Here is a 27783-nt window from a genome sequence, read left to right on the forward strand (position 1 = left end):
GCTTTCTGTGTCGTCTCACCCTGCTCTCGAGTCACATACACATTCTCTTACCTGGTTCACAACCGCGACATCGGCTTAGAAACATGGCTCTCTTTCGTGATCTGGCAGCTACTGACTAGTCAAGACCAATCAGAGCGTGCCATCTTTTCCTGAGATGGGGGGGTAAGGTATAAGAACATTTTCTACCTTTGGGGTGGTACAGACTGGCTTCATGGCTTCATTTTTTTTTGACAATCACTATTTACATAAACTGTGGTAAACCAGTCCGTGTAGCGTATGAGGAGATTTTGATTCTTCATGGAATGAATAAACGCAGCGTAATAAAAGTGCACAGGAGCAGTGCTAGACCTCGTTGATGGTGCGCTCCGAGGGCCGGAAGTTGACGGAGTTGGACGATGACATGTAGAAGGATTGAGTTTTGCGATTGCGATTGAGGCGGGCGCGCTTACTGGCCACGCACAGGCTGCGCTTGCTGGAGGCGATGATCTCCGTGATGAACTTCTTGCAGTCTACACACACCTCCATGGCGACCCAGTCCTCCGTCAGCTCCTTGGGCAGCTCCGGCTCGTCCACTGACCGCTCGTCTTTGCTGCTGCTGCCGCCGCCGCCATGTTTGGACGACCTGAGGATGAAGAGACATTTGTACGTTTCCTCCTAGAATTACCACACTGCCATTGTATGTCCCTACCAATCATTGCAGTTTCTGACTAAACATTTTATGAGATCACCGTGACCTTTGACCACTGAACTCTAAATTATGTAATAATCTGAAGAATTCCCATAAAGGCAGACTTTGCGAGCTCCACAGTAACTTACTTGGAAACACTCCTGCGCAGGCTGTGTCGACTGTGTCCAGAACCGAACGGGTTCTTCTCAGGCTCGGCTGCAGACGGAGCCCTTGCCTCGTCTTTAGCTACAGCACTGGGGCCCAGGGAGTAAATGGGCAAGGTGGAATAAGGCTTCGATGGAAGACGCATCTGAAGGAGAATGATGGACAAAATGATGAAAACCGTTTATTCTGTATTTATAGAAACACACGATGGTTATCATGACTCATAGTTTAAATCTTTTTTAAAGCAAAGCGATTGTGAGTGTGTTAAATATACAGACGTTGACAGCCTCCTACCTTTTTACAGCACTGGGAGCACACAGGCCTGGAAAAGATAAAAGTTAACCGTTTGTTAGATATTACTGAACAGTAGCTGTCATTCAGACTAATGCAGATTTAAACAAGTTACACTAAATTGTTTAAGTGTCCACAACGACAGATATGAAGGAATATCGGTTTATAAAATAATTCAATGTACCTTTTGCAGAATTGGCAGGTGTAGGACCAGGTGAAGAGGGAGAACCTCTTGGTCCGACATGAGAAACAAAGCTGGAGAGGAAAGAATGTGGTGAAGTAACTGACATTTGAATGCGTCCGAAAAACATCAGGCTGAGTGAAGACGACCTACTTTTCCTTTCTTCAGAGCGTTGTAGATTTCTTTGTACTGCTGGAACTTCTCCAGCTCCGCCTTGACCAGGACCTGTCTGATGTGCATCACCTCCTCCACCGTCAGGGCCAGACACTCCGCTGGGTAACAGAACTCCTCCTGGAAGAAGAGACTCAACACGTCAGCAAACTGCCTCAGCGTTCACAGATCAATGAAACAGATAGCTGAATGCAAAACTAAAGAAATAATGATAATCCCACGAAACACAAGCACCCAGCAATCACCACTTAACCAGAAAAGTAAACATGCAGTGAGATGGTGGAGGTGAGAGCAGACGACAATGTGAAATGATGCCTCCAGCGACACACAACAGCTGCCATATTGGTGGTCCACAGCTTTTCACAATAGGTTTCCTTTCTCCTTACTCTAGTCCTGACTAAAGCTCCATTTGAAAACAATCTAAAATAAGACTCGAGAGATCTCCTGTTCACACAGATGGTCACGACGCAAGGTCTCATTTATGTGTGAGAGGGAAGAAGACAAGAGAAGAAAAGGACGTAGAAGAGAGGAGGAAGAAGAACGGGGAAGAGGAAAAGGGAAGGAGGAAGAAGAAGAGCAGGAAGATAAAAAAGAAGAGAGGACGAAGAAGAACAGGGAAGAGGAAAAGAGAAGGAGGAAGAAGAAGAGCAGGAAGAGGAAGAAAAAAAAGAAGAGGAAGGAGAAGATGCGATTATCCTCGACTGATTAGGATTTAATAAACTGCTGTTTGAGAGTGCCCGAGAGAATAAGGTAGGGAGAGAGTTTAATAAACCCAACCAGTGGTTATTAACCCCCCCCCGACGAGCCTCCTTCTTTCTCTCCTGCACTGTTCCTCTACATCCTTTCACCTAACACCCAGGTCTGCTGGTTACGTCTGTACTGTGTTCTGAATGAGTTCCCCCACACGGTGCTCTGAGCGTTTGATGGTGAAATGGGATCACATGCAGTTTAAACAGTCACATACCGAGCCCTGCGCTCCACTGGCAGCTTCCACCTGACCAGAGGGAACAGGACGGACATTCACACAGGAGCACGACCTTGAATCTTAACAAGCTAATCACTTCATGAAATTTAATACAACTCAATGAGCTCGTTAGGCTCGGTCAGTTATTTCATTATTTACAGGAAAAGATTCCAAAACATGTCTTATACATGATTTCTCTTCAGCCTCCATCCCAGCATGAGTTCTTTTCATATGTGGCATGAAGCAACAGTCAGTGAGTAACAGAGTCTCATGATTCATCATCTGACAGCGTCCATCTCACTAGGACAACTGTTCACTAACATGGCAGCCGTCATCCTTCAGCTCCCTCACGGACATCACACATCACAGCTGGTGTCGACTAACGTGCTGTCTCCTGTTTGGACCCTGAGACTAATCCTACACAAACAATATGGATGGTGACAGGTAAGGAGGGTTTTTGATAAAGTTACCTTGGCGCTGGGATCCGCCTTCAGCTGCAGCAATTTACAAGACAGAAAATAACTGCGAGTAAGTCTTTGAGACACGACAGTCGAGCAGCGTAAACACGTTATTGAGACTTGTGCACCACAGAGGGGGGGGGGGGGGGGGGGGCTGTGACAAAGATCTTACTGTTCAACAGAAACTAGAGAAACACAACACCTGGTATCAATGTGAACCTGAGCTTGAATAACACAATGAAAAGATGCCAGACTTCTGGTGAATTCAATCACTCTGAACTGGAAAAGCTATTTTTAGACAAGAGCCTTTCACAGACGTCCGTGTTTATATTTGCAGATATGAGAACTTTGCAGAATAAATAATGCAGAGAAGATATATATTTACGTTTCTAGATTTTACATAAATTCTCTCATTTTATTTATCATCGCATATATATATATATATATATATATATATATATATATATATATCTGTATCGATTAATATTCTTTTTATTCCCCAATATTGGCATCGTGATTTGCCCCCAGATATCGGTCGGGCTCTACCTTAGTCTGCCTAGAACTTTCAAAAGTTTAATTATTCTCATTCTTGACTGGCAAGTTGTTTTAAAGTGAATCATCAGCTATATCAGACTAATGAAGTGAAAAAAAAAGGACATATGACAAGTGGTGCTCAAGAGCAACTTTCATCTGGATCATATTTAAAATAGCAATAGAGGAGAAACCTATTTTAAAACTTAAAGTAGGAGATACTGTGAAATTTCAATATCAGCAAGTGTATGTCCATGAGAACCGTCCTATTCGTGTCTTCTGATGAGACGACCTTCTGCTGCTAGGAACTGGGGCCTCGGCCATTTAACTAACAAGTGGTGAGACCGAACCAGTTCCATCTAAATGTCCTTCGCAGCAGCTGCCTGTCCTGTGGTTTCAATTACGTGCATCAACCTCAGTAGAATCATACGACCAGCACAGAGCAGCTCAGAGAACCAGTGACCTCATGCCAAACAAATGACCAGTCACAGGACGGGACCAGCTTCAACAGACATATATTGTGCGCCCGGTGTTGTTGGGAGACGTAGCCATGGTAACAGGCTGTGTTATATAATAAACGATGTCCCTGCTCAGGACTAAGATCCTGCTTTTTATATAGATATATCTTTTTAGTGATTCATCTTATCAGATTTGAGTATATCATAGGTACAACAGTAAAAATGTAACATCACATAATAGTTTAATAATGTACCAAAGTGTTTTTCCACTGGGGCAGGAAAATCTGTTGTGTCTGATTAAAAACCGGTCATCGACCTGAGGGGCTTCACTCATTCATTCTTTAAGGTCTTATCAGAACTTGTTGGTTAACGTACCAGAGACTTGGAGATCTGTCTGGACGGAGGTGCAAAGGGCCGGACGCTGGTGGGGGCGTCCTTCTCCAGGGTGTGCCTCCTCCGTGGAGACCGACGCTTGTCTGGCTGCGGGGTGGCGGAGATGGGCAGGAAGTTTGGAGGAGCTGGAGACATAGGGACCAAAACAACAGATAAATAAAGAATACACAAGAGTGATTACAATGAATATTTGGCAAAAGGTAGAGAATAATATGTTAAAGTATATTCGAGGTAACACTCCTACCCTTCTTCCCTGTGACGGACTCGGGCGACGTGTCCTCCATTAGAGACGTGGACATACTCGAGCTGCTCCGTGTGGTCTCCTCCTGTTACACAGAACATTTAACACAGTCAGTGTCAGCTGTCAATCATGACATTTCACCTTGTTTTTATAGCATCAAATATCGAATTAAAACAAATTAACAAAAAAATGTATCAAAAAGTTTATCATTTATGTCCAGAGAGTCTTTTACTTTATAGGGTGTGATCTTCCCCTTATTGAAACGAAAAAAAACATTATCCAGCAGTTAGCAAAGTGTTTATTTTAGCCATCATCTTACATCAGATTCGGAGCTGTCCAGCTCGGCCAGCGTGGGCGCCTTGAGCAGCCGCTTCCTCTGGCAGAGCGGCTGCACGCCTCCACCTTGACTGGGTCCCTTGGTGCCGCCGGCCAGAGACTGGGTGCTGACAGCCAACTTCCTGGGTGCGTCGGGAGTGTCTGTGTGTCAAAGGGGGAAGAGGAGAAAATTCAGGCACCGGCTTCACGAGTGAACCAGAAATGAGCTGTCTCCTTATCTGACCAGCTGGCAAACGCAACTACTGTGTCAACTACGGCTGTCTTAGTAATGTAAATATAGGATACCAAACAGTCAAAATACACAGACCACATGTAACAAGTTAGAGTTCTCCTCAAGCAAACAACACTTAAAAAGCGTTGAGTACATTGGTTTACAAAGAACAAACTACAATTTCTGCCATGTGGTTGTATGCCGTCGCCAGCCAGCTCAGTTTCAGTTAAGGTGTTCTTGAGATATCGTGTTCACAAGACTGGGACGGACGAACCGAAAGTATAATAAGTAATAATGAAAAGTTAAAGCCAAAACAACAGATCACAGCGTCGATGTTCACATGTATTTTACCTGAGCTTCGGAACAGGTCCTGAGGAGTGCTGATGCTTTTCCCTGCACCTGAAGAGGAGAGAAGAGAAGACGGTCTTCATCATGACCACACACACACACACACACTAATATCAGTGTCCCTAACAGCAGACTGGAACCACAGGGAGGGCACGACGGCAGCAAGCATCTGTCAGAGCAGGTGGGAAGTGAGGGGCGACAGGGACACACAGGTGTTTTGTGCACAGCTGCGAATCACAGAGGGAAGTGAAGATAAGACGATGAGCCACAACACAAAATCTATATATATATATATTATTCTCACATGTCCGTCCGGATTAGGGGTCGTTCTGTGAACTGCGGAGCCACAACCAGACTCTCATCTGCCGGTCAACTGTTTATCTGAGGTGTTATGTAAGTTGTCATATTCCACAGTGAGAGCGGATTAGGGCGACGAGCAGGTCACACTGGCTGCAGACTGATGATCTGTGATTTAACTCTACTGGCTCTCGCTCAACGACTCATCACTAAGACCACAGATAGTGACTGTGAGAAACTTCTACACTAACAGCTTTTCAAACTCTTAATATAAACCGCTCATAACATGCTGACCATGCTGCTCTTTTGAAGAAGGGACTAAAGGGAATTTCTGATCCGAATGTATCATCACAAATAGCATTGGTTCCTTAGATGACGTTATCAACTCCTTATGACAGAGAAATATAACTGAGGCTTGATATTGTACAGTTCAGCCATAACACTTTATCATAAATAACTATAAATACAACCTAATATATAGAACTTGAATTTAGAAAATAAATATAATTTTTAATGACGTTTATTCTGTAAAGTATTTTTTTATCGATACATATCAGCAAATATAAACGCCGCTCTTATCAGATATGATATATTATAGGGAGGTCATGTTTAAATTTCTGTCACACATTAAGTGTGTTTATTCTCATTTTTATCTATGAAGCGTTTTGTTACTATGTTTTGATAAGTGCTAGATAAAAAGATATTATTATTAGTAGTACATTTTTATCTGCCAAGCAATAAATCATTCCGGCTCTAATAAACACTATGACGACAATTTCACACAACCTGAGATAAAGTCGCACTCTCCTGACCCATCTTTCCTTTTGGGTAGAGTATCTTTACGCATCACAACATCTAACAAGTGAGAGCAGTGTATCATTAAACCAATTTCTATGACACAAGCATGAAATGAAAAGGGAGGAGTATGCGTGTTTGAATCAGGGAGGAGCAGGTGCCTTGACCTTAAAAACATGAAACACAAAGGAGCGACAGCAGAGAGCACAACAGCTGACGTTCAACTTTACCTGATGAGTCAAAACTGTAAGACATGCTAAGAGGCCGCATGACTGGCACATACGCCCGTGTTTGGAAAGAAAAATGGAGGAGGAGAGGAGGAAAAGAAAATCCACGAGAGTTAAAATGGATGGAAGTCAACGAGTCATCCAAGTTTACAAAAGATCATTCAGAAAAGTAAAGTGTTCACCATCAGCACATGAACTCTGACTGGCTTTCTGACAATTCCCATATTTTCTTAAAGCCAATTGCTTATGTTGGAATTGGCAACACTAGCATGAAATATAATTAAAAAGAGATGAGATTTTAGTCTAATCGGCGTGTAGTCATGTCTACTTCTCTACTTCCACAACTTTTGCACCTCTCTATTGACAAAAATGGTATTCCTAAAGACTAATACTCGTTCTTATATCAGCTTTTCAGACAGTATTCTGGGGGAACACGCGTACCGTCTCCTACGTATCTGATTACAAAACAACTGCTGCGTGTTTCCCTCCTTAAGCTCCCAACAAAAGGCGTCTTGTGTACTGTAGAGGCACTGTACGGTACTGACTGCTGGATATTCTCTTGTTTTTATCTGATTAAAGTTTAAATGGTTTAACACATTATCTACATACCCACAGAGCCTCTCGTGCACTGCTGGGTTTCATCGAGAATACCACAAAGGCTGCATTACATAATGGATTCATTTTGATAAAATGTCAACAGAGTTGAAACCAGTCAACACTGGACGGGAACTTTAGCAGAGCACATGAAGCTGTAGACACAGTCGGCCTTGTTTAAACACTGACACATCTGAATAGGTGAAGAGATCAACGTGGGGAGAGAGCTGTTAGAGTAAATGTTAGAGTGTTGAAGTAAACAGAGTAATGATGGATGCAGTTAAGAGCAGTGAAATCATGGTTAATGGTTTTTGCTTTGAGTGGAGCTTCCATGCAGTATGTATACAGCCACAGTCTCATCCGAAACAACTGAGGCTTGTTTCTGATATGATAGATTTAATTTGGGAGTTTGAACAAATAGAACCAGACGAGTGTTTCCCTTCTATACGTCATGTTGATGTGTGCCTGTGTGCTGGGATGTGTCGGCGTCTCACCCAGGCGAGTCCTGCGGATCATGTCCGGGGAGACGGGCCTCAGCTTCCTCTCGGCTTTGATGTCCTCCAGCAGGCGCTCGTGGAGGCTCCGGGGTCGCACCGGGTGGGGCTTCAGTTTACGGGCGGCAACCTGCCATGACAACCATACAAGTGAGGGCTCAGCTGCCATAACCATGGAGACCAAAATGAGATTTGCCCCCCCCCCCCCTCCCTCCCTCCTAACAGCCCTGAAAGACTGCATGTGTTGTAACAGCATGAATCAGATCAATCATTCTCTAAATGTTGCCAAACTAAAAATACACGAGATGTCAGAACTGTTGACGCAATTATAAACTCCGGTACAAAAATTTAAAACTGGATGCCCGATAATTGACCAACGGGAACCATTTAGTGGCACAGCGCGGTTTATTACTCACAGGGTTGAGAGGAGGTCGTGACCTGATGAATTCCAGAATAACCTCATGCGCGCTCTTCTTTAACCTCGGAGGGAGGTCTCCGTTCACCTGGGACGACAGTGGAAAAGAGGATGTGGACAACGACTTATTAAAGAAAAAGGATAAATACATGCAGCCATCTGAGATTTCAACTCCACGTGCAGGAGACGGGCTTAATGTGCATTTTGCCCCCAGCTACAAAGAAAATCAATGTTTGTGGCGAGCCTGTGAGGGTTGATGAAATCCACACCATGACTTTGCGCAGCTTGTAACGCTGGGAGCGGATGTCGTCCATCAGCATTTCGTAGGGCGTGAGCTGGTACTCGATGGGCAGTGGGTTGTACTGGCGTTCCTGAACCTTCTTTAGCTTTACGCCGTCTCGCAGGTCTCGCATCACCTGCACCCAGAACCGTGCCTGGATGGACTTAAATAATTAATACAGTTTGCAGGAACGTGCAGCACACATGTAAGAAAATTACCAATGCACGGTCACAGTCAAATGCAGCACTGTAGAGATCCTTCTTACCCAGTCAGCGTTTTGCAGGTCATCGAGGTCTTTAACAGCTTCCTCCCGAGTCTCACCTTCCATTTTCCGGAGGTTCTGGCCAAGAAAAGGAACAGAAAAAGGACATTTTAAATAGTTTTCTACTGTTGTGATATGCAGTAAGCACTGGCTGGAATTAAGTAAAGGTCAATGGCAAACTTCCAGCCGTCTGGTTAATTCCTCAATGGATGTTGTTTTTGCAAGGGAATGTCGATATCAGTCTCATCCTATATTGACAGTTGTACCAGAGGGAAAAAGAGGAAATCAATGACCAACTAATGAGCGCTATTAATGGGTCTGTCTGCCGAATCCTTAGTGTACGAGCCGGTTATTTAAAGTTCTACGACTGTTGCAGGCACAAAATCCACCTCCATGTGGACATGTGCATCCTGTTCATTATAGTCTGTACCATGTGGCGACTCTGGACATGGTATCAAGCCCTCTGCTGTTTGTGTATGTGCGTGTATTTTAAAACGCACTGTCACACCATCCTTTCACTTTATTTGTTTCCTACTGAAGGCACGAGTGTGTACTGACTTAAAGAAGTAGCCACTCTGACTGTTTCTATAATAAAGAAAAACTGGGTTCCTCATCTCAAACCAACTCTTCTTCATTCTTGTCTCCAGTTCAGCTCAGGTTAATCCAAAAATGTAATCAGTCATCATCTATGATATTATCCAACGACAGACTTTCAAATCAAAATAAAGAAACGTCATGAGCAACTTTTCTTCTCATCATCTTTACATCTCCACACCCATGTTTCTGCTCAATCACATCCCTTATACCGGAGCGTAATCTTTGTTTTCTGCTGACATGACTGATCGCTTCTGATATCTGATCATGTTGGTACAGTATTTGTCCTTCATCTTTCCATTTGTTTAGTTTTTTTTTTTAAACCAGTAAGAATTTGCGTGGAAAACTACTGGCTTCAGTGGTTTTTCCTCAGGCAGGAAAGAAAAGGAGAAGAAACTAAACTACACTGACACAAACTACAGGAAACAGAGCTGAAAGAAAAGAGGGAGAAATGGACGTCATAGTGACAAAGACGACTATGAGAGGACTGAGAATTAGTTGATGACAACCAAGGGGATTGGATGGACGTATAAAAGTCTTTATTTGTTCTATACGATTGTAGAAATTATATCAAAAAGTTAAAGAACTTGTTGATCATCCTCCTACATCCTAGCCATGTGTGATGGTGTGTACTGTTACTCATTAGCAATTATCCTGGAACATCCAGTGCTACAGGAGGAGCAGAGGGGCCCCAGCCGCCCAGCAGTCCCCTCCTGTAAGTTGCTTTAACTGCTGTAATACTGTTACACTTGATCCAATAACCATATATTACATAAGAACGTTTACATGGATCATGCCTCCTGCAGAGGTCGCAGCCTGTGTGTTAATACTGTGCACTTGTCCACATGTTGAGCAGCTTTGCAAATGCACACATCACAGATTGAGGATATATTAATATTTTTCAAAACGATTCTCAGGTGTAAAAGCTTCTTGAATGCGTTTTAACAACATGTTAAATGAGTGTAAACAGATCGGCTGCTGAGCCTGGATCAGTTTTTGTGGGCTGTTGAGACACTTTACACTCTCCACTACACACAGATTCACAAATGCACCCTGCATTTCAGCAATGGTGGAAAACTGGGTCATCTGGGCTTTCAGTGAATTGGTGTGTAATTTCAAAGTGGTGAAGATGTTTTTCTAAAGAGACATTATAATTCGTCACGCCTCTATGAAAACTAATTTTGTGTGTCCGAACCCGACCAAAGCCTGGTGTTTTCCCCGATTACAGGGATGTGCAGCATAAAACAATAAAGTAGATGGACCAGCCAACGTGACCCAAACCCGAGCATCATTTTAAAATGTTTGAATCCAGCCCGAGTCTGTCGGGTCCTGTCGGATAAACACTCCAATTCTCACACAAGTTTTTCTATTCTACATGGTGCAACTCATTCAAATAAAGTCAAAGCAAAACACAAAAAAATATCCATTACTTTCAAGTATTTTCTGAAATAAGACTCTACTCTCTGTCATGTTTTTCCTCAATCTAATGATTTGAATTAATCATGTTAATTAACAAAGCAAACTCCAACACATCTTGGTTGATTGTCTCAGACATTCTGCCTCAAGATCTCCACAGGAACTCTCTCACTACTCATACTCCAATACTCCGGTAGCTGTACTCTCATTTACAGGAATCAAATCGGCCAGCTAGCAGGCAGCGTGGTGCCAGATCATGTCTATTCGGATTTAAATCATCCCCAACAAGTCTCAGAGATGAAGAGTTCTCAGATGCCCTGAGCAGGGGGGGGTCAGACAGGGACACCAACACAGTCTGGACCCTGTGGGCGTTCGCTGTTGTTATTTCTGGGCATGACTCTGGTATTTTCTTTTTCCAGCAATAAAAAACCTGTTTACCAAACAGATCCTAATTCGACCAATTAAATAAAGAAAAAGAAAAAGAAAACAAGCAGACTGGTAAAATCCCAGAGACTAGAGTTTGGTACTTCCTCAGATCCTTTTTTCTCTGTCAATTTCTTTTGTATTCTTTTGTGTGTGATGTGTAAACAGGTTCAACATTCGGAGAACGACTCATGGGAAATTTGGGAGGGAGAAGAAAATATTGAAATCGAGTGTCTAAGTTTCTTTATATGTCTTAAAAAGGTGTAGATGACTATAATCACGTGTCATGGCAAAAGAAAAGAAAGACTCAGATGGATGAGCAGATGGAATGGTTTGTTTTTCTGCTCGTCTGTGACGTATCTTCACCAGACTCCTCATTAACCTGCAGCGGTCAGAGGCCGGACTGTCTTACCTCTTTGGCATTTTTGATCTTTTCCAGAAAGGTGCGCAGCTCCCGGGTCTCGGCATAGAGAGCGCGGCACACGGCCTGGTAGTGACTGGGAGCGTCTGACGGGCTGGGCAGGTGGGAAGAACATATCTGGAGGGGAACAGAGCAGTTTGTGTGACCAACTATTTATTGACATTATAGAAAAAGAATATATACACACCAAAAACCATGCGCAAAGTTTTTTTTGACAGATAAAAATGTAATCCTAAAAACTTTTGTTTACTTGATTTAACAATCTGCATTTAGTCAATTTTCTGCCAAACCCAAATTATATAAAACAATAAAGTCACTACTTTAACAATTAAAGCAAATGTTCTAAAGCAAAATGACATTCAGGGTGTGACTAAATTAACCTTTGTTTGTGGAAGTGGGTGGTTCAAAATGATTTTATTTACACTCTTTATTAAACATGGGTGTGTTTGGGCATAACATGCAATAAACCAATCTCTCATTCCATTTAATTGTCTGGTGCATCATGGTCATAGTGATCATAAGTGTCTCTGCAGAGGAAACAGAACAATTGTATGTGTGCTCACCTTGTGCACCCGCCTCTGAAGCTGCATAGTACTAATGGTGATAATAGGCTCATAGAATAATGGTGAAGTATTGTTTCACGTCGTAGCATTTAAAAAACAATCGCCAGATTACTTCATTGAACGGAAAGTCGAAGTAAAGTGGGTGTGAATCATCCAGAGAGAAGGGGAGCAATGTTTATGACAATGCATTCAGCAGGTGTTGAAGCCCCACGGGTCACCTGGTGGTGTCGCTAGATGAAAAGCCAGGTCGTCGTCCCGCCCTAAGAAAATGAGTGGTTCTAGAAAGTGTCATGGCGATCCATCGGCTTAACAGTTCTACCATCCACAGATCAACACCACTCGTGCCGCTATAACCTTTTCCTGTGTGAAGCAGAAAAACAGCCTGAACCCGATTGTCGAGTTCAGCAGCGACATGGTGTGCGTGGCATCACCTGAACGCCATTAAAAAAGATGTGACCCTTATGATTCGCCTGTGATTGTAGTGATAATAAAAGGCTGCCTGCCACAGTAGTGGATGAGCAGCCAAACCAACTCCAGCGACAACAAAAAGGAATAAACCGGACGAATGACATTTTTGGTGTTCCTCTGAAGGGCTTGGCCAGCCACAGGTACATATGACTCAGCAGAAAGCGTCTTCTTCATTGTCATTGACGGGAAATTCCCACGTAAACGACACCTGGGGAGTGAGAGTATTTGCCGACATGCTAATATTATATTCCTATCTGTGGTTTCCACAGTTTCTACCAAACACAATGTTATTCATCAAGCACAAAAACCTATGTATCGCCCCCCCAAAAAAATAGAGGCACAAAAGAAGTTTAACCGCAACATGAGCTAGTCTCTCTTTACAGATGTGAGGTCAAACGGATGTCTCCCTGTGCGTGACAATTGGTGAGCGATCATCAAGAGCTAAATGTTTGGACAATAATCCGAACAATGAGCTGTGTTTTGACATCAACTCCAGAGGATGATGGCACGATTGGGTCCCGACTTTCTGCAAAGTTTGCCTTCCACACATGAGCAACGCAGCAGGAGATTCTTCGCTCAACACAGAAACCTGCGGAGAGTTCAGGGGAGGGGCGGCACTCTCTTGGAATCTTTGTCAGTGTCTTCTACGTGAATGGCTCTCTGCTTTTTTACTTCCTGATATATATTAGTTTTCTTTTGGTTTGTTTCTTTATTTGTCAGTTTTGCGTCGGTTACATGTAATAAACAAGCCAATTTGCTCGCTGTGATTCCTCCGTCTTCTCACATGGGCTCATTCAGACATTATCCAGAGTTTTGCCTACGGGCTTGGAGGTAGAAACTCCGCAGACATTTGCGTTCTCCCCTCCGGAGAATGTCAGGAGATTATGTGGAGTTCAGTGCGCGTCTGAAAGCAGCTTCAGATTGACAGCTCTGGTAAGAGGACGTTGGCCGATGTTGGCACTCCCTCAGTTTGCTCCACTTTACTAATGCACCACTCTGCACATTCACCAGCCAACTATTCCTGTCAACACCAGTCAGCTTCACGTCTCGCTGAACCCTCGTCCCCTGCCTGACACAACAGCAGCAGGCGAGGAAGGTCAGTCAGGAATGTCTCGTTGCCTAATCTGGCCATGTCATATCAACATGTTGCAGACTACACTCAAAGAGAATCATTGTTGGGAGGAATTAGGGGCCAGGTCGGTGCCGCATTGGCAGCGAACAGACCAAACATTTATATCCTACACCAGGTTCATTATATGGAGGGAACACGCTGTGAAAGTTTCTGATCCTAGTCCCCAAATACCAGCGTGTTTACACAGCTTTAATTACAAGTCTCATTCTGAAGCTACTTGGGGAATTACAGCGTGACGGCCTCCATCAGGGAAATTTGTTTTGAACTGGAGTGATAATGACATGTGGACGTACAGCTCTGTTTACAGACCTGACCTAAAAACATGCGGGTGGAAAAAGTGAGAACACTTTGGCAGAGCAACCTACCAAGATAATATCTCGATAGCCACGAATGCTGCCGACTGTGCCGGTAGTGGGAGTGGCAACGAGCTCCTCTTCCTCCTCCTCCTCCTCCCCTTCGCACTCATCCTCCTCCTCTGTGGCCTCGTAGCCCTCGTCAGGACAGGGGTCGCTCTCCGTTTCTTCATTGTTGGTCATCATGTCGATCAGGCGCTCAAGCGGGGGGCTGAGTTCGCGCTCCTCATTTTCCTTGAGGCCAAAGTCCAGAGCTTTGTAGATCATGACGCCCAGTGAGTCGATTACCTGTAAAGAAGAAAAAAAACATTTATTAAAAATGTATTATTAAAACAGTTCCTCTGAATTGAGTTTCTACAGTCCGTTTTTGTACATTGTATCTGCCCCTGCTGATCAGTTATTAATGGCACACCAGCACATTCTCATGGAGCAAACCAGACTTCACTGCAGCCCTGTTTTGGTTGGATAAACAAGTCTACTTACAGTAAACTCCATTCACCTGAACAGACCGGAAGACGGGTCATGTGCCCAGAGCAGATGTGAAACGAGGCCACAGTGTTCCGCCTGATTATTACCATCATCTTGGGATGATTTCATTTTAATAACTGCTTCCCCTCGATTAATAAGCCGGGTATGACCCATCACTTTCCACAGCTTGATCCAACTTGTCTTAATGTCTCAAACTACCTCCGCGTCGCTGAGAGACAAAGCGGTTCTTTCACTGCAGCATGTCTTCTCCTGATAGCTCCAGTCAACCCATCCTCTCAAATCAAGTTTCAGAATCAGAATTCTTTCACGTCTCTTGTCCTAAATGTACCTTTGAGCTCATCTCGCTTCCAGACATTTTGTCGGACGGGACAAATAACCCAAATTGTTCCATTATTCTGTAGACTACAATCGGACTACCTCGATTAAATCAACTAACCGATTAAAATTGCTAGTATTCCTTGATGAGTGACAGCCCCGTGCTGCTTTATACCATATTTGGCACCACAGCAGGTCTAAATGTAGCAACAACAAACAAAACCTTGAAGCTTTTGTACGATGGCTTTTGTTTAAAAAGGCAATAAACGATCCCATCAGCTCGGCACAATGTGACTGATTCCTGTACTGTACGTTCCTATACTTAAAAGGATGGAGCCGCATTGTTGAAGAAGGGAGGCGTCTAAAAAAACAAAAACAGAGCCGCTTTGGGTGAAGTCGGTGTGGACGGGCACGGCTGGCTGCTCGGCCGTGGGAGTGCAGCGAGAGAGAGAGAGAGAGAGAGAGAGAGAGAGAGAGAGAGAGAGAGAGAGAGAGAGAGAGAGAGAGAGAGAGAGAGAGAGAGAGAGAGAGAGAGAGAGAGAGAGAGAGAGAGAGAGAGAGAGAGAGAGAGAGAGAGAGAGAGAGAGAGAGAGAGAGAGAGAGAGAGATGACTGAGCCGGTTTGGGGTTAATTACTTCAGCAACCAAGTGGTTTGTTTTCGTTCTCCATAAACAACAGCTGTTCATGAGATATCCAGAGGGTAATTCAATGGTTCATTTATCTTTATAAAGAAAGGGGGGGAAAAATGTATTTACCTATAAAGGGAATAACAGCTTCTTTTAAGAATTCAAAACTACAAATAATGTAAATTAACCAGTTTCACTCAACGGGGAAGACACTTAAACATTAAAGTTAGTCAGTCAATAATTTCATACTCATTACGAGAATCCCCATCTTTCCACTAAAACTGCTCTCAGAAAATTGGAGAGCTTTTCACGATAAGGGCGACCACCAGAGTCTGTGCTGTAAACAAAAACATGTGATTTGTGCAGTGTAGTTTATAAGTCGTGTCCGTCCTCCTGCATGCTCTACCCAGGCACCAGCCCTTTCCTTAATGTTCAGGGCATTTTCCTGAAGGCGTCTGACCCAAGGCTGCTGTAACTCATCCAATGTGAAAGGCACAGGCTTGCTCTGTGTTTTTAGTGCTGTTGTCACAGTCTGACAGTGGGACAATAAAGACGATCCTGACAAACTACAAAGTTCTGCATCACCTGACTCAAAGAGCTACGTGGCGATCTTCTGCTTTGTTTGATCTAGAATGACAAAGGTGAAACGTTAATAAGTTTCATCTGAGTTTAACCAGTTTCATGTCAGTACTGTTACAGCTACAGCTACAGGGGCCTTTGAGTTGTAACGATGTATATAATCAAAAATATGCATGACATTTTAATTTATTCACAAGTTTGCGTCTGGTCAGAACTGCTCAATACTAAACAGCAGTGTATCATGTGTTTTTGCCCGTTGTTTCTGAATTTGTGTCATTTTGTATCTTATTTAGATTTAAACTCCACACTGTCTTCCTAAAAAAACAAAAACACTTCGTTCTTAAAAATACCAAAACAATGAAAGTGACCAAACCCATAAAAATTCCCCAACACTAATCTACTGATCCTAATCTCTTTGGGCAAAGATCAATGTTGTGGTGTTCTATGTTATCGTTTATCAACTGTCTGTGTGCGCGGCTGGTAATCCTGTTCCAGGGCTAAAATAAATATCCTATTCCTTAGTGTCTGATTATGTAACCTCATAATCCATCTGTGGGACAACATGCGCTGTGAGATAGTCGGGGAATGCTGCAGTGACAGACAATACAAGGGATCGCATTCAAATTTTCACGATAAAGTATAGTCAGTGATGAAATATGGAAAATCATCGAGTCCATGTCCAATATATCAGTTGCATTAGACTACATTTCCAAATGAGCAATATTTACTACACTAAATATGCCTGAGCATATTCAGACACCAGTTGTTTGAATCCAGTTCTTTATAGTGAAGAACATTATTGAGACTCATTTGAGTTTATGTCTGAAGGAATGGGGAAAAACATCTGAAACAGGAAGGAGGGAAAAACAGTTAGATTTTTTTCAAATTACACGTGATGATCTCATATGAAGACTTGTGACAGAAGAATGAGGAAAAGAGGTGAAGCAAAAGGCAGCGAGGCGGAAGAAGGCGGGGGAATGACTGTGTGGATTAAGAGTTGGGAAAGACGTCCTGAGAACCCACCGCTGGGTTTCAGGAACCGCCTGAGCCACTAATAGAAACTAGGCTCCACCTAGGAGAGGTGGAGGCTTGCCACAGAGGATGCAACACACACACAGTGTGTTCCCACCAGTGAGGGCCTCAGTCACCCACAGGTAACACACAGTTTCCAACAGTTTCGAATGCTTCTTGTGAAATGAGGCAAGATGAGTCATCTGGGTGTCGAAGTTGGAAAAACAATTTAATAAAATCGGTGTTGACGCAGGTTTTTACCAGTTTACTAAATAAACGTGTAAATTCTACAAATCCTCCTCATGAATGAGTCTCTTTCTGAATATGTCCATTCACAATATCCTCCAGCCTCCCTCCACTTTTCTCACGCTCCACTAACAAATAAAAAAATACTAGGCTCTCATACGACATCATGGCTCAGGGTAAGATATGTGGTTTTCCCTAGAGTGGCTTATATTATACTAGAGAATCTCCATTTTTCATACTGATGTCAGAGGCAGCGTGTCAGGAATCGATGATTAAGATGAAGAAAAAGTTTTACTCATGAATCACAGTCATCACCTGAAGGAACACATGAGGTCACGTTGAATCAAAATAGCTAATAAGTTATAAAAAAAAAAATTGAAATTGACCTGTTTCCCCCCCAAACATTATTAAAGCTTTGTGCCCACTCAAAAACTGAAGTCTTGTTTTTTACCAATTCAGTTAAAAAGGGCTCCAGCCTCAACACTGGCCTTTTGATGACCGAACTAAATAACGTGAGACATAATTAAGGACATCTGGTCGGTCTGCTCCGAGGCCGAACAGATCACAGAGGCAAGCAGGCGAGTTTGGTCACCGAGTAGAAATACTGACGATGGTTGTGGCTCGAGGCCCTGAGGCTGTGTGCTACTGTCAGAGGGAGGTTTTCTGTCTGTGCTTCGATCACGGCCAGAAATTCTTTCGGTTCCGATGCAGCTTCACAAAATAAAGTCCTGTACAAGTTTTACGTGCAACTATTGCAAATTTATATACCATAATATATAGCTGGTAATATCCATGAAATAAGTAAAGGATAATACAGGATCTGTAATTGCATTGGCAGATATGCAAAGCCCAAGTATCGTTATCAGAAAAGGGAAAAATGCAACATCTCTATTTATAATTAATTAAATGTTGTGTTCGTCTCCATGTTTAATTTAAAACTGTAACAACAAATAATCCTGAAACAATAAACTACAGATGTATCTTCAGTTGTATACAATAGCTAATCAAACCGAACAAGGAGAGCACTCAGGATGGAAGAAGAACCAATGTGGCAACCAGTACACAGATGGGATATGAATGAAGTGTTTGTGTAAAAGATCTCAGTTTGTCACATGTAAAGCTGACATACGTCCATGCTGTCAACCAACATAACTGGGGAACTATGGGCAGCTTCAGATTTAAGGTTCAGTTAAAAGGTGGTGCAGGACGGGGAGGGAGGCACAGCACTGAATTGCTGCTGTAAATATTATGAGCTCATATATTCATGCTTTGCAACCGGCCTGTTGCCTTTGGAGTGTCTCTGTGGCCAGCTGAGTTCACAAAGCAGTGGGATAAGCACCCTTCAGCGTGGCTTTGCAGTAGAGCAAAGCCACCACTACACAGACAGTTACATAACCAGAGCTAAATCTAGAGGTTTCCACCACAATAGCAGATGCTCTGCCTCCCCCGGTCTGCAGCATCACCGTTTCCCTGTCTCTCGTGGACGGACAGAACACGATGCTGCTCTTTAAATATCTCCTCATGGTCACAGGCTCTGTGTTCCTTTCGTGGTCGCATCCAAGTAAATGGAAGTCAACTGGAAATTGCTGAGGACTGAGAAAATGTCCCCATGGATTCAACATCCACCTATGATCTTACAGGTCATCATTCGCAGCCATGAGTGTGATATACATATAGAAGATGAAAGAGGCTTTTCTTTATTTTTTTAAAAGACCCAACAGAGTCTACTTTATTTCACCACAGCCTTTTATTAATCTGCCGCAAACTAACCCAGTCCTCCCTAATGGGTTTGTCTGAATTGTCAAAGTGGCTCTGAACATCACACAAATGTGATTGGCAGCTTTCATGACAAGGAGAAAAATCTATCTCCTCAAACAAACCAATTTATCTCATTCCAGTAACCACCCTGGAGTTTCTAGCAGCTACTGCAAAACATCTCCAGTAGAAGATCTGAATCCTCCATAAACTTGGCCGACTAACAAAGGAAATTCAACTCATGTCTCAGGCCTGACTGGACAAGAAGATAATGAGGAATAAGTTTCTTCTGTTGTGGATATAAATGAATAGCCCTGACTCAATTAGTTCAGATTACTCGATAATGTGGATTCCTTTGGGGTTCGTGCTTTCTGTGAATATGTCTGTATAGACAGAAATGTAACCTCTTGGACTGTAATACGAACTGCACTGTGGATTTAAAGTAAAGCCGTCAATGTCACAAAAAATCCATTGATGGATTAAGATAAAAGCAGAGTGTAACATAAAGAGGTCACTGGTACATGTCAGGCAGACAGGGATCAGATAGGGTGTCACCCAAGGGGTTGCTGTCTGAACTGAATCCACAGACAAGCAGGCAACTGATCCTGAAAAGAATCCGACTAAAACTCCATGAAAATCATCACTTTCCTCCTCTAAAATGTGCAGTCTGTTGTCAGGAAGGAGAAGAGGAAGAGCAGGTATTCTTATAGAACGTAGACTGTATGGACCATGTGTCACCAATTCCTCACGTTGTACAAAAATGAAGCCAAAACATCGCAGATACAGATTCCGCCATCTTGTGATATTGCAGTCATTTGGGGCCATAGTCTGCGCAGTAGTGATATCAATCGTGAGCCAGTCTCAGCTGTCAATCATGACCTTTCACGATGTGTTTAATAGCATAATGACTTCTTACTGACCAACTCAATCCAAACTTAAGCTCTATTAGGATCCATTTCAAAATCCAAGGCTTCAACCCTGTGTATGGTGCTGGCCGACTAATTGTCTTGGCCCTAAATTGCGCTACGCAGTCCTGAGCAGATCTGGCAACCTGGAGAACCTGTAACAGGATACTATAGCTAATCTCACCTTAATCTTCAACTGCAGACAAACTGGGTTAATCTTGTGCTTATGGGCCGCAGTGGAAGGCGCAAGTCTCACATGGAGTCTGGTTTCCAGTTGGAAATATTCAGCAACAATCACCAAAATAACAGCACGGCACCAAGAAGGAAAAGCTAACTCATGACCAGCCACCAGCTTTAATTTAATAAACCTAATCAGGATCTTGTTGCACATCACTGATGATTGTTCCAACACAAGTTATTTGGTGTCAGTGAGCAGGAAAGCGGGTCAATTCCACACAAGCCAGTGATTAGCTGCCAAAGACTTGAGCGTGTGGAAGCAGAGGAATGCGTGAGGGAGGCAGTGGCTGAGTGGCTTGTTGGCTGACTCGCTGACACAAGAGACTGAGACACAACAAACCCTTCAGGCCAGAATGGTTGAAAGCATTGCTCTGCATTATTACTGATGCTGATGAGCCAATATTAGCATCAAACACAGAGCTTCAACCATCAATGGGAATCTTCCACCAGGATGAACGCAAATGTCAAGTCAGTTCATCAGTTGAGAGATTTCCTGGTTAGGCATCGGACAATCTCGCGACCCATCAGATATCATCAGATCATGAATTAGCCTTTGGGGGCAATGGCCAAGCAAATATTGTCTGACTTCCTGTGTAGATGATGGATATCCTTCATTTGCTGCACACTGCGTCTGACTAGTTTCTTTTATCACACAAGTCAAACCTTTCTCCACAAAGAACACAAACTGCTTTTTGTAGGTGTCCATACGACATTTTGGCCAAATTCTATTCACAGCCAGCTGCATATGACTGAAGATAGATTAAAAAGCCAATAGCCAAAGTATTTCAGTCAGTGGGTTCAGACTCGTTTGCGCTCCACATTGACTGTTTACCTGTGGGCAACCAAAGCCTGCTCAAATGTGATTGGTCAAACTAGAAACAGATCGGGTCCTGTTCAAAGCTATGTTGATGTGGCAAGTGCAGGATTGCAAAAAGGGACTCGAGGAGGACTGTGAATTCCATCTTGACCACAACAGTGAACCAACTGACAGAGATTACCATCCATATTGCCGTTGTTTGTTTTTTTAGTGTGCATGGCAAACAACTGATTTAGAAACACAAGCCACTGCCTCACACTCTAGACAGGTTGTTATATCTGTACTTGAGCAACATACCAATCAATAAGATTAAAAAAATTTTAAAAAAAACTTAAAAAACCAAGGTGTGTCCATTACACAGTTGCGAAGAATTTATTTCCAAGGAACCGAACACGCCCTGTCCCGAGTGTCACAGCATGAGAACTGTTATCACGCGAGGAGCAGTCCAGCATCAACTAGCGCGAAAGACAAGGCCAATGTATGAGGTGAGAAAACACATTTTCACTCCAATGATTGCGTCGTCACAGTTCCGCCATGAGATTTCACTCATGTTCCAACCGTCAGCTGACAGAGGAATTCTCTTTCCGACCAAGCCATGCTAAAAACACACATACTGTTCATGCCTGTGATCACAGCAAAAAGGAAAACAAACCACTCGGAGTTGACAGAGGACTCTGTGTAATTAGTCTGTGTACACATAAGGAAGCTTAAGAGAGCGACTTCTCCTCCCAACATTATATAATGAACCCAGCTTTGCCTGATACACACTGGCCACATACTCCACTCACGTGGTTTTGGTGCTGATGTTTGAGTGTGTGTTGACATTTTTTTTAAGTAACGCATTCATGAACTAAAAGACGAGAAGAAGAAAGATGGGCTCTCCTTTAAAGCACTCTTCTGCATTAGAGTGCTGCTCACACAATAAGTACACAACAAAGTGGAGAGTGCCACTTGTAGTGAACTCACTCATGAGCCTCCCAGGTCAGAGCTCAGTCTGTGGGTAAAAAACACGCAAAGGGATGCCCATGCACCGTGCCTAACCCCTTTGAACAGGTTAACTGATTTGTAATAGACTAAACTTTCTCTGCAGCTCCTGGAAGATGGGATATGTTGAAGAATCCCCCCCAACTCCAAACAGTCCCATCAAATTCAGTCAAGCCTCACCAAAATGGACACTGATAGAAATCAGTCCCTTACATTTACCAGATTTTCCCCCCAGCACCCCAACTCCCAATGTTTGAGAAAGCGAAAGTAAATTCCTGGATCCTCCCTTTTTGACTGCATCTACACAGAAATGGAATGGATTATTTCCTGGCCCATACAACATCCTTCCAACATGTTTCGTGGAAATCTGCTCTGTAGTTTTTGCATTATCCTGCTGACAAACAAACCAGTGAACGGACCAGGGGGAAAACATAACCTGTTTGTTGGAGGATAAAGTGCTTATCATGCATGTCTGTACTGATGTGATGTAACAAGCAATTCTCTATCAGTTCCTACAGATAAAATAGTCCCTTCACACAAGAAAAATAACACCACCAGAATGTCTTCATACACCGGCTCGATGCAGAGGAAACATTTTCCTCACGGCCCGCCAGTCTATTTGGGGTGCAAGTGCTCACTAATAGCATCAATGGTGGGAAAGCTGTGAAACTGTTTTGTCTCAGTCGGCGTGATCGGTGAACTAAATAATGCAACGACACCAAAACTTCAAGGTAAAAAAAAAAACACAGACTCTGTGTTGAGTGTTGCTGCTGGAATGTTGTTAATAGAAAACCGGCAAAACAGCTTCAGCAGCACTCACTGAAACAGAAAACTCATTTTCTACCACTGATGGTTAAGTGACTGGAGGAACTCACCTCTAATGACGTGGGGGCCGATGTGTATTCATCTGTAATGACAGAACAAAGAAGGGACGTTATTGACACTTATGAAAAGGGATGATTATTACTTATGCATGTAGTTATGGTAACAATCAACCAGGGAAACACCCAGTGAAAAAAAACCATCTACTGTACAGTTGTGCGAGTCATCTTTCAATGATCTGACAGTTAACACACACAGTTACAGAACATAAAAGATTGAACTTCTCCTGCTGCGAGTGAGAATGTAGCCACCGAGGAGCAGATGAAAAGCTGGAGCACATGATTACAGCACTACAGATGACTGTGAAACCAGGGAGTGAATAAATGATTGTGTTTTCTCTGCGAGCCGCCGCCTGAGGCAAAATGAAGTGTCAAAACCGGCCACCGGGGGCCAGTTGTATAGGACACGCGTCGAAACCATTACGCGCTATCCATTATTACCACGAATACCTCATTCAAAATGGAAAGTAAAAAAATTAAGAAACAAATAACTCAACCATGACAGTGACCTTCTTAAGACTGTGGCCTCTTGGCTTTTACAAAAACCTACGAACCTGTTTTTTAAGTATAAATTGTTTATTACAAGAAACAAGATGGTTGTTTACTTTAGTAGACAAAAAACATATCAAATATAATGAAAAATCTAATAGAAATCAAACTGTCATGTAAGATTTTTATATAGTATAAAATGTATTGATTTTGCACATTTATTCAAATATTAAACCTCTACTAGATTTATTTTAACATTTGACGAGTTATCATGAGTAACTCATGATTGAAGGTTGACTGTGAGAGAGCAACGTCAGGGGTGAAAGTACAAAGAGAGCAATTGATCTGCAGACTTTCACCAGTTCAAAGTGTAGAATCAGGGCATCTGGAAAAAAAGAGCTACCATGGTCAGGTTTGGCATTTCCCTGAATGCTGAAAACATTCCAGTCTAAATTCCATCGGTTGAGGAAATGATTATGTTTTTTCCAGTCCCGACAAGTTTTTTTTTAATGGAGAGCTTCAAAACTGAAGAAAATACAACTACAGTTTTTCTGTAGCTATTCTGTGCAGGTCTCAAGACATCAACCGTCATGCACCAACGCTCATCAGGGAAACACTGCGTCCTCTGTGCAAGCGCAGGAGAGATGTGGCGTGGCCAGGGCCCTCGTCTCTCATAGGAGAAAATAAATCGCAGCGGCATATTTGGAGCAGAGCTCAGTGTCGCCCTCAGTCTGTTATTCAATGAAAAAAATCTAAATCTCTGCTGATGGAAGGTTTAACAGGGAGTGAGCTATAGACCAAAGATAAAAATGGAAAGTTCTGACTCATCTATCACTGGCCTCTAATCTAATAAAAAAATAAGGACGAGAGGCTCCATCCTTACTTAAACCCTTTCAATGAGATAATTAACCACATTAACTGTACGAATATCATTTCAGTTAATATACAGCATGTGCCAAATCAACAGAAAGCCCTCCTGTAGGTATGGATCACTGAACATCTTGGGGTAAACAAGTTTCATCTTGATGCATCATTCCGGCTCCTTCCGGCCACGAGGAGTGGGAGTGAATACATTCTCCGACGCTCTTCATGTGAATTGATCTGACTGCAGCAGGAACAGTGCATCGATAACACTGGACTCGGGCTCTGTGCTGCTTGTTTGTGGGATTCTCTTAGGCATGCACCACAAAAAGTGTGAATGCTTCCTTGTTTGCCGAGATTACTTGTAAATTGACCACAACAGCAGGGCAGACAGGCTGTGGAGCTCGATCGCTGGTGGTCTGGGTGCCGGCCAAAGCATGATGACACATTTTCACTGAGTCATATATATGCAGGCCATAGGTAGGTTGCATAAGCTTATATTTTCTGCTGGGACAAGTAGATTCTTTAAAGCCGGCGCTGAGTTGCTGGAGGCTTAATAAGACTCAGGTCTCGCTCATTGCCCAGGTTTAACAAGAATCAAGACCTGGCTAAGCTCACCCAGAACACACCAACAACTGGAGAGAGGCACAGACCAGAACTTTCCCCAGTTATCTCTAAACTCATCTGCAGTCAAAGACTTTTAAAGCTGTGACTCCAATCGTCACATTAGTTCTATTTTAGGCCAAGCCAAAACACATGGGATGACAAGTCTGACGAGTCTGTTTATACTGAAAGTGGGATTTCCACACATGGAAAACGTTTCTGGTACAGGGAGATGAAGGAGAACCAGACCGAGACGCTGGCTCGTGAGGGGAAGAAGAAAGCAGGTGGATGATAGGTTCCCATGAGAGAGAGAAAGAGAGGGAGAGGACGTTAACTCATGCCTGCGGCTCAACTGACTGCCAAAGGTCCTCCTCCCACACCCACGTTTATCTCTCACATATTAATGGAATGTAGTTGAAAGGGTGCGAGGCTCGGAGACATTGTGTTCACCTGCACTACACACCCGCGCTGACGTAGAAGGTCACAGTCTTTGCTGGAAGCTTGAATAGACAATACACTTTCAATATTACATTATATTACACAAGAGCACCCTCGGTTTCGTTAATATCTGAGACTGGATTATACTAGATTTAGTAGGTTGGTAATTTTGTATCAAATAAATCAAACTTTTAGTGTGTAACAGATTTAAATGAAATTTGTATTTCTGATTAAGTCATATTAGAAACTTAAGGAACCGAAATTACACCCTCTCGGATCACGATTAAAAGCTCAGTGTGTAAGATCATGTGACCAAATCAGTGTGCTAAGTTCTGTGACACTACCACCCAAAAATGGGGTTATTTGACACGAGTTAAAGGTGCTAAGACATGTGACTTCAACTTCCACCACAGGCATAAATCCATGTTGGGCAATTATAAAAAGATTGATCCAAGAAAGTCATCAGAAATAAAACTGCTTTAGAACTTCCTATTCGTGCTGTCAGGTTAATTAGAGCTACGTTTCTTTAGAGTTTATAATTGGCTTTGAAATGTCAAACTCATGTTGATATCGCCACATCGTTCACCCGACAGACCATAAGGTAAAAGTTATTCACCTTGCTACCATAGAAGACTATAAAAACAAGCAAATATTCACCTCTGAGAAGCTGGTACCACTGATACTGTGCAATTTATACTCACATTTCCTACTGATTCATTTATCTACTCAATAACTTCAGCTCTGCTGTGTATAGTTAAAGGTGGAACACAAACCATTCCTTCAGAACTGAGAGAGTGAATTCTATGCAACATGTGTTCACGCTACCTTTAACCTCGAACGTGCATTTCCTTGTTTTAAACATCAGATGCACACCCTGCTCCGAGTGTACCGAACAACTGAACCTTTACTCCACTAACAACAACAACAACCTGTGCGTATGTATCTAATTTACACAATTAGCGGGGCTGTTAGCAGCAGTGACTCATCTGCATTCAGTGTTTTTTTGGACCAATATAGTTTCACTGCAGGCTCGTTCCTGGCTCCCGCGGTGCTCTGCAGTTCGAATGCATCACATGGTCCAATGTTTACTGAAGCTAACCGACCTGCGGCAGGAGCTGGATTTCAAACACGGGCCCAGAGCAGCCATACTGTTGTGAGAACAGAGCCTGTCTGTTTTATAATGAGACGATAACACAGCGTCCCAGGTGTTTGTTTATGGATATTATTATTATGTTTCCCAGGAGCTAAGTAGCGATGATCTACGATGCATTATTAACAAGCGCGTCTGTAAACACATTCACCACATGGCTAGAAGCAGACAGCCACAACAACATGGCCTCTTTGTGGGGATGCTCCACTCCTGGCCTGCGAGTGGAGGAGTCGGACGGAGAAGCGTTTCATTTAATGGCAGCCTGGAAAAGAACCGGGGGGGGGGGGGGGGGGGGGCGCTTTGTCTTTCAGAAAACTGCGGCTACTCGGCTCTCGTGTCTGGGGTAAATAAGCGACACGTTCCCCGGGCTCGGTTCGTTTACCTGCGCTGTCTCCAAAGCGCAGCTCCACGGCGCCGTCTCTCCCGATCCTCACGTCCCCGGGTCCCTCGATCCGCCGCGGCCACCCAGCGGCTGAGGCAACCGCCGACTTGGGGCTTTTCCTCCGGTGTCTCTGCGCTAGCGTCCGGCAGCACTGGTAGCACACGGCCCACGCCTGCTCCTCGTTTATCGGCTGGCTGTACAGGCTCAGGATTTCCTCCAGCGACACCTCCTCGGCTCCTTCGCCGCAGTCCATGTTCAACAGATTCCCGGCGCTCAGGTTGGCGGCGAAGTCCCGGAGACGGGTCGGCGATGTCAGCATCCCGTCGTCGGTGCCCGGTCGCTTGGCCATGGCTGCGTCACCGTTGCCACATGTCCCAAAGGAAGAGTTTCGAGTGTCCTGGTGAATGTGTCAGAGCCGCACGGCCGTGAATCATCCGACTTGTCCCCGCGTCTCAGCTGATGTGTCCCGGCTGAGAGACAGGAGCACCAACGGTTCACAGGGAGAGACAGGGAGCTCAGCTGGGTCCAAGCGCCCGCCGGATACACGGTTTATCTACCGCACCCATTAACCTCAGCCAATAGAAAACCAGAGAGCTTCAGGTGTGCTGAAAACCTGATTGGTCCCCTCAGGTGCCCCTCTCCTGTCAGTTGTCCTAAAAAACTATTATTTTGCTAACAATGCTAATTGTAGCTGTGACTCAAATCTGAGGCCGCATCCTTCGGAGGCCGCATGCATTCAGGGTGCTTGATTACAGCCCGACAGATGACTGTGAAACCAGAGTGCTAAATCCCGCCACTAGGGGCCATTTGTAGGGCGTTGAAACCAATACGCGCCATCCATTATTTAAGTGATAACATCTTTTAAA

At 43.6% G+C, this 27783-nt stretch overlaps 1 protein-coding gene across 5 annotated transcripts; it reads right to left on the reverse strand.

Annotated features, from left to right (window-relative positions):
- Window positions 1-232: 232 nt before the first annotated feature.
- spire1a (spire-type actin nucleation factor 1a) lies at window positions 233-27657 on the reverse strand. Of its 5 annotated transcripts, none has more exons than XM_053447013.1 (18): window positions 26918-27657; window positions 22989-23020; window positions 14162-14437; window positions 11625-11750; window positions 8783-8857; window positions 8507-8680; window positions 8239-8325; window positions 7823-7952; window positions 5419-5466; window positions 4840-4997; window positions 4524-4605; window positions 4262-4404; window positions 2440-2469; window positions 1458-1595; window positions 1308-1378; window positions 1127-1154; window positions 817-977; window positions 233-622 (listed from the first exon to the last, which is right to left on the reverse strand). In XM_053447013.1, exons 1-18 carry the CDS (start codon window positions 27264-27266, stop codon window positions 343-345), a joined length of 2388 nt encoding a protein of 795 aa, XP_053302988.1. In that variant the 5' UTR covers window positions 27267-27657; the 3' UTR covers window positions 233-342. The 5 variants fall into 5 exon arrangements, with proteins under 5 accessions (XP_053302988.1, XP_053302989.1, XP_053302991.1 ...); XM_053447014.1 differs by having other exon boundaries at window positions 8507-8671; window positions 26918-27655; XM_053447016.1 differs by lacking the exon at window positions 26918-27657 and adding an exon at window positions 26043-26140.
- Between the last annotated feature and the right edge of the window lie 126 nt (window positions 27658-27783).

Source organism: Pleuronectes platessa, chromosome 18, assembly GCF_947347685.1.
Source record: "Pleuronectes platessa chromosome 18, fPlePla1.1, whole genome shotgun sequence".
In the NCBI taxonomy this organism is placed as follows: domain Eukaryota; kingdom Metazoa; phylum Chordata; class Actinopteri; order Pleuronectiformes; family Pleuronectidae; genus Pleuronectes; species Pleuronectes platessa.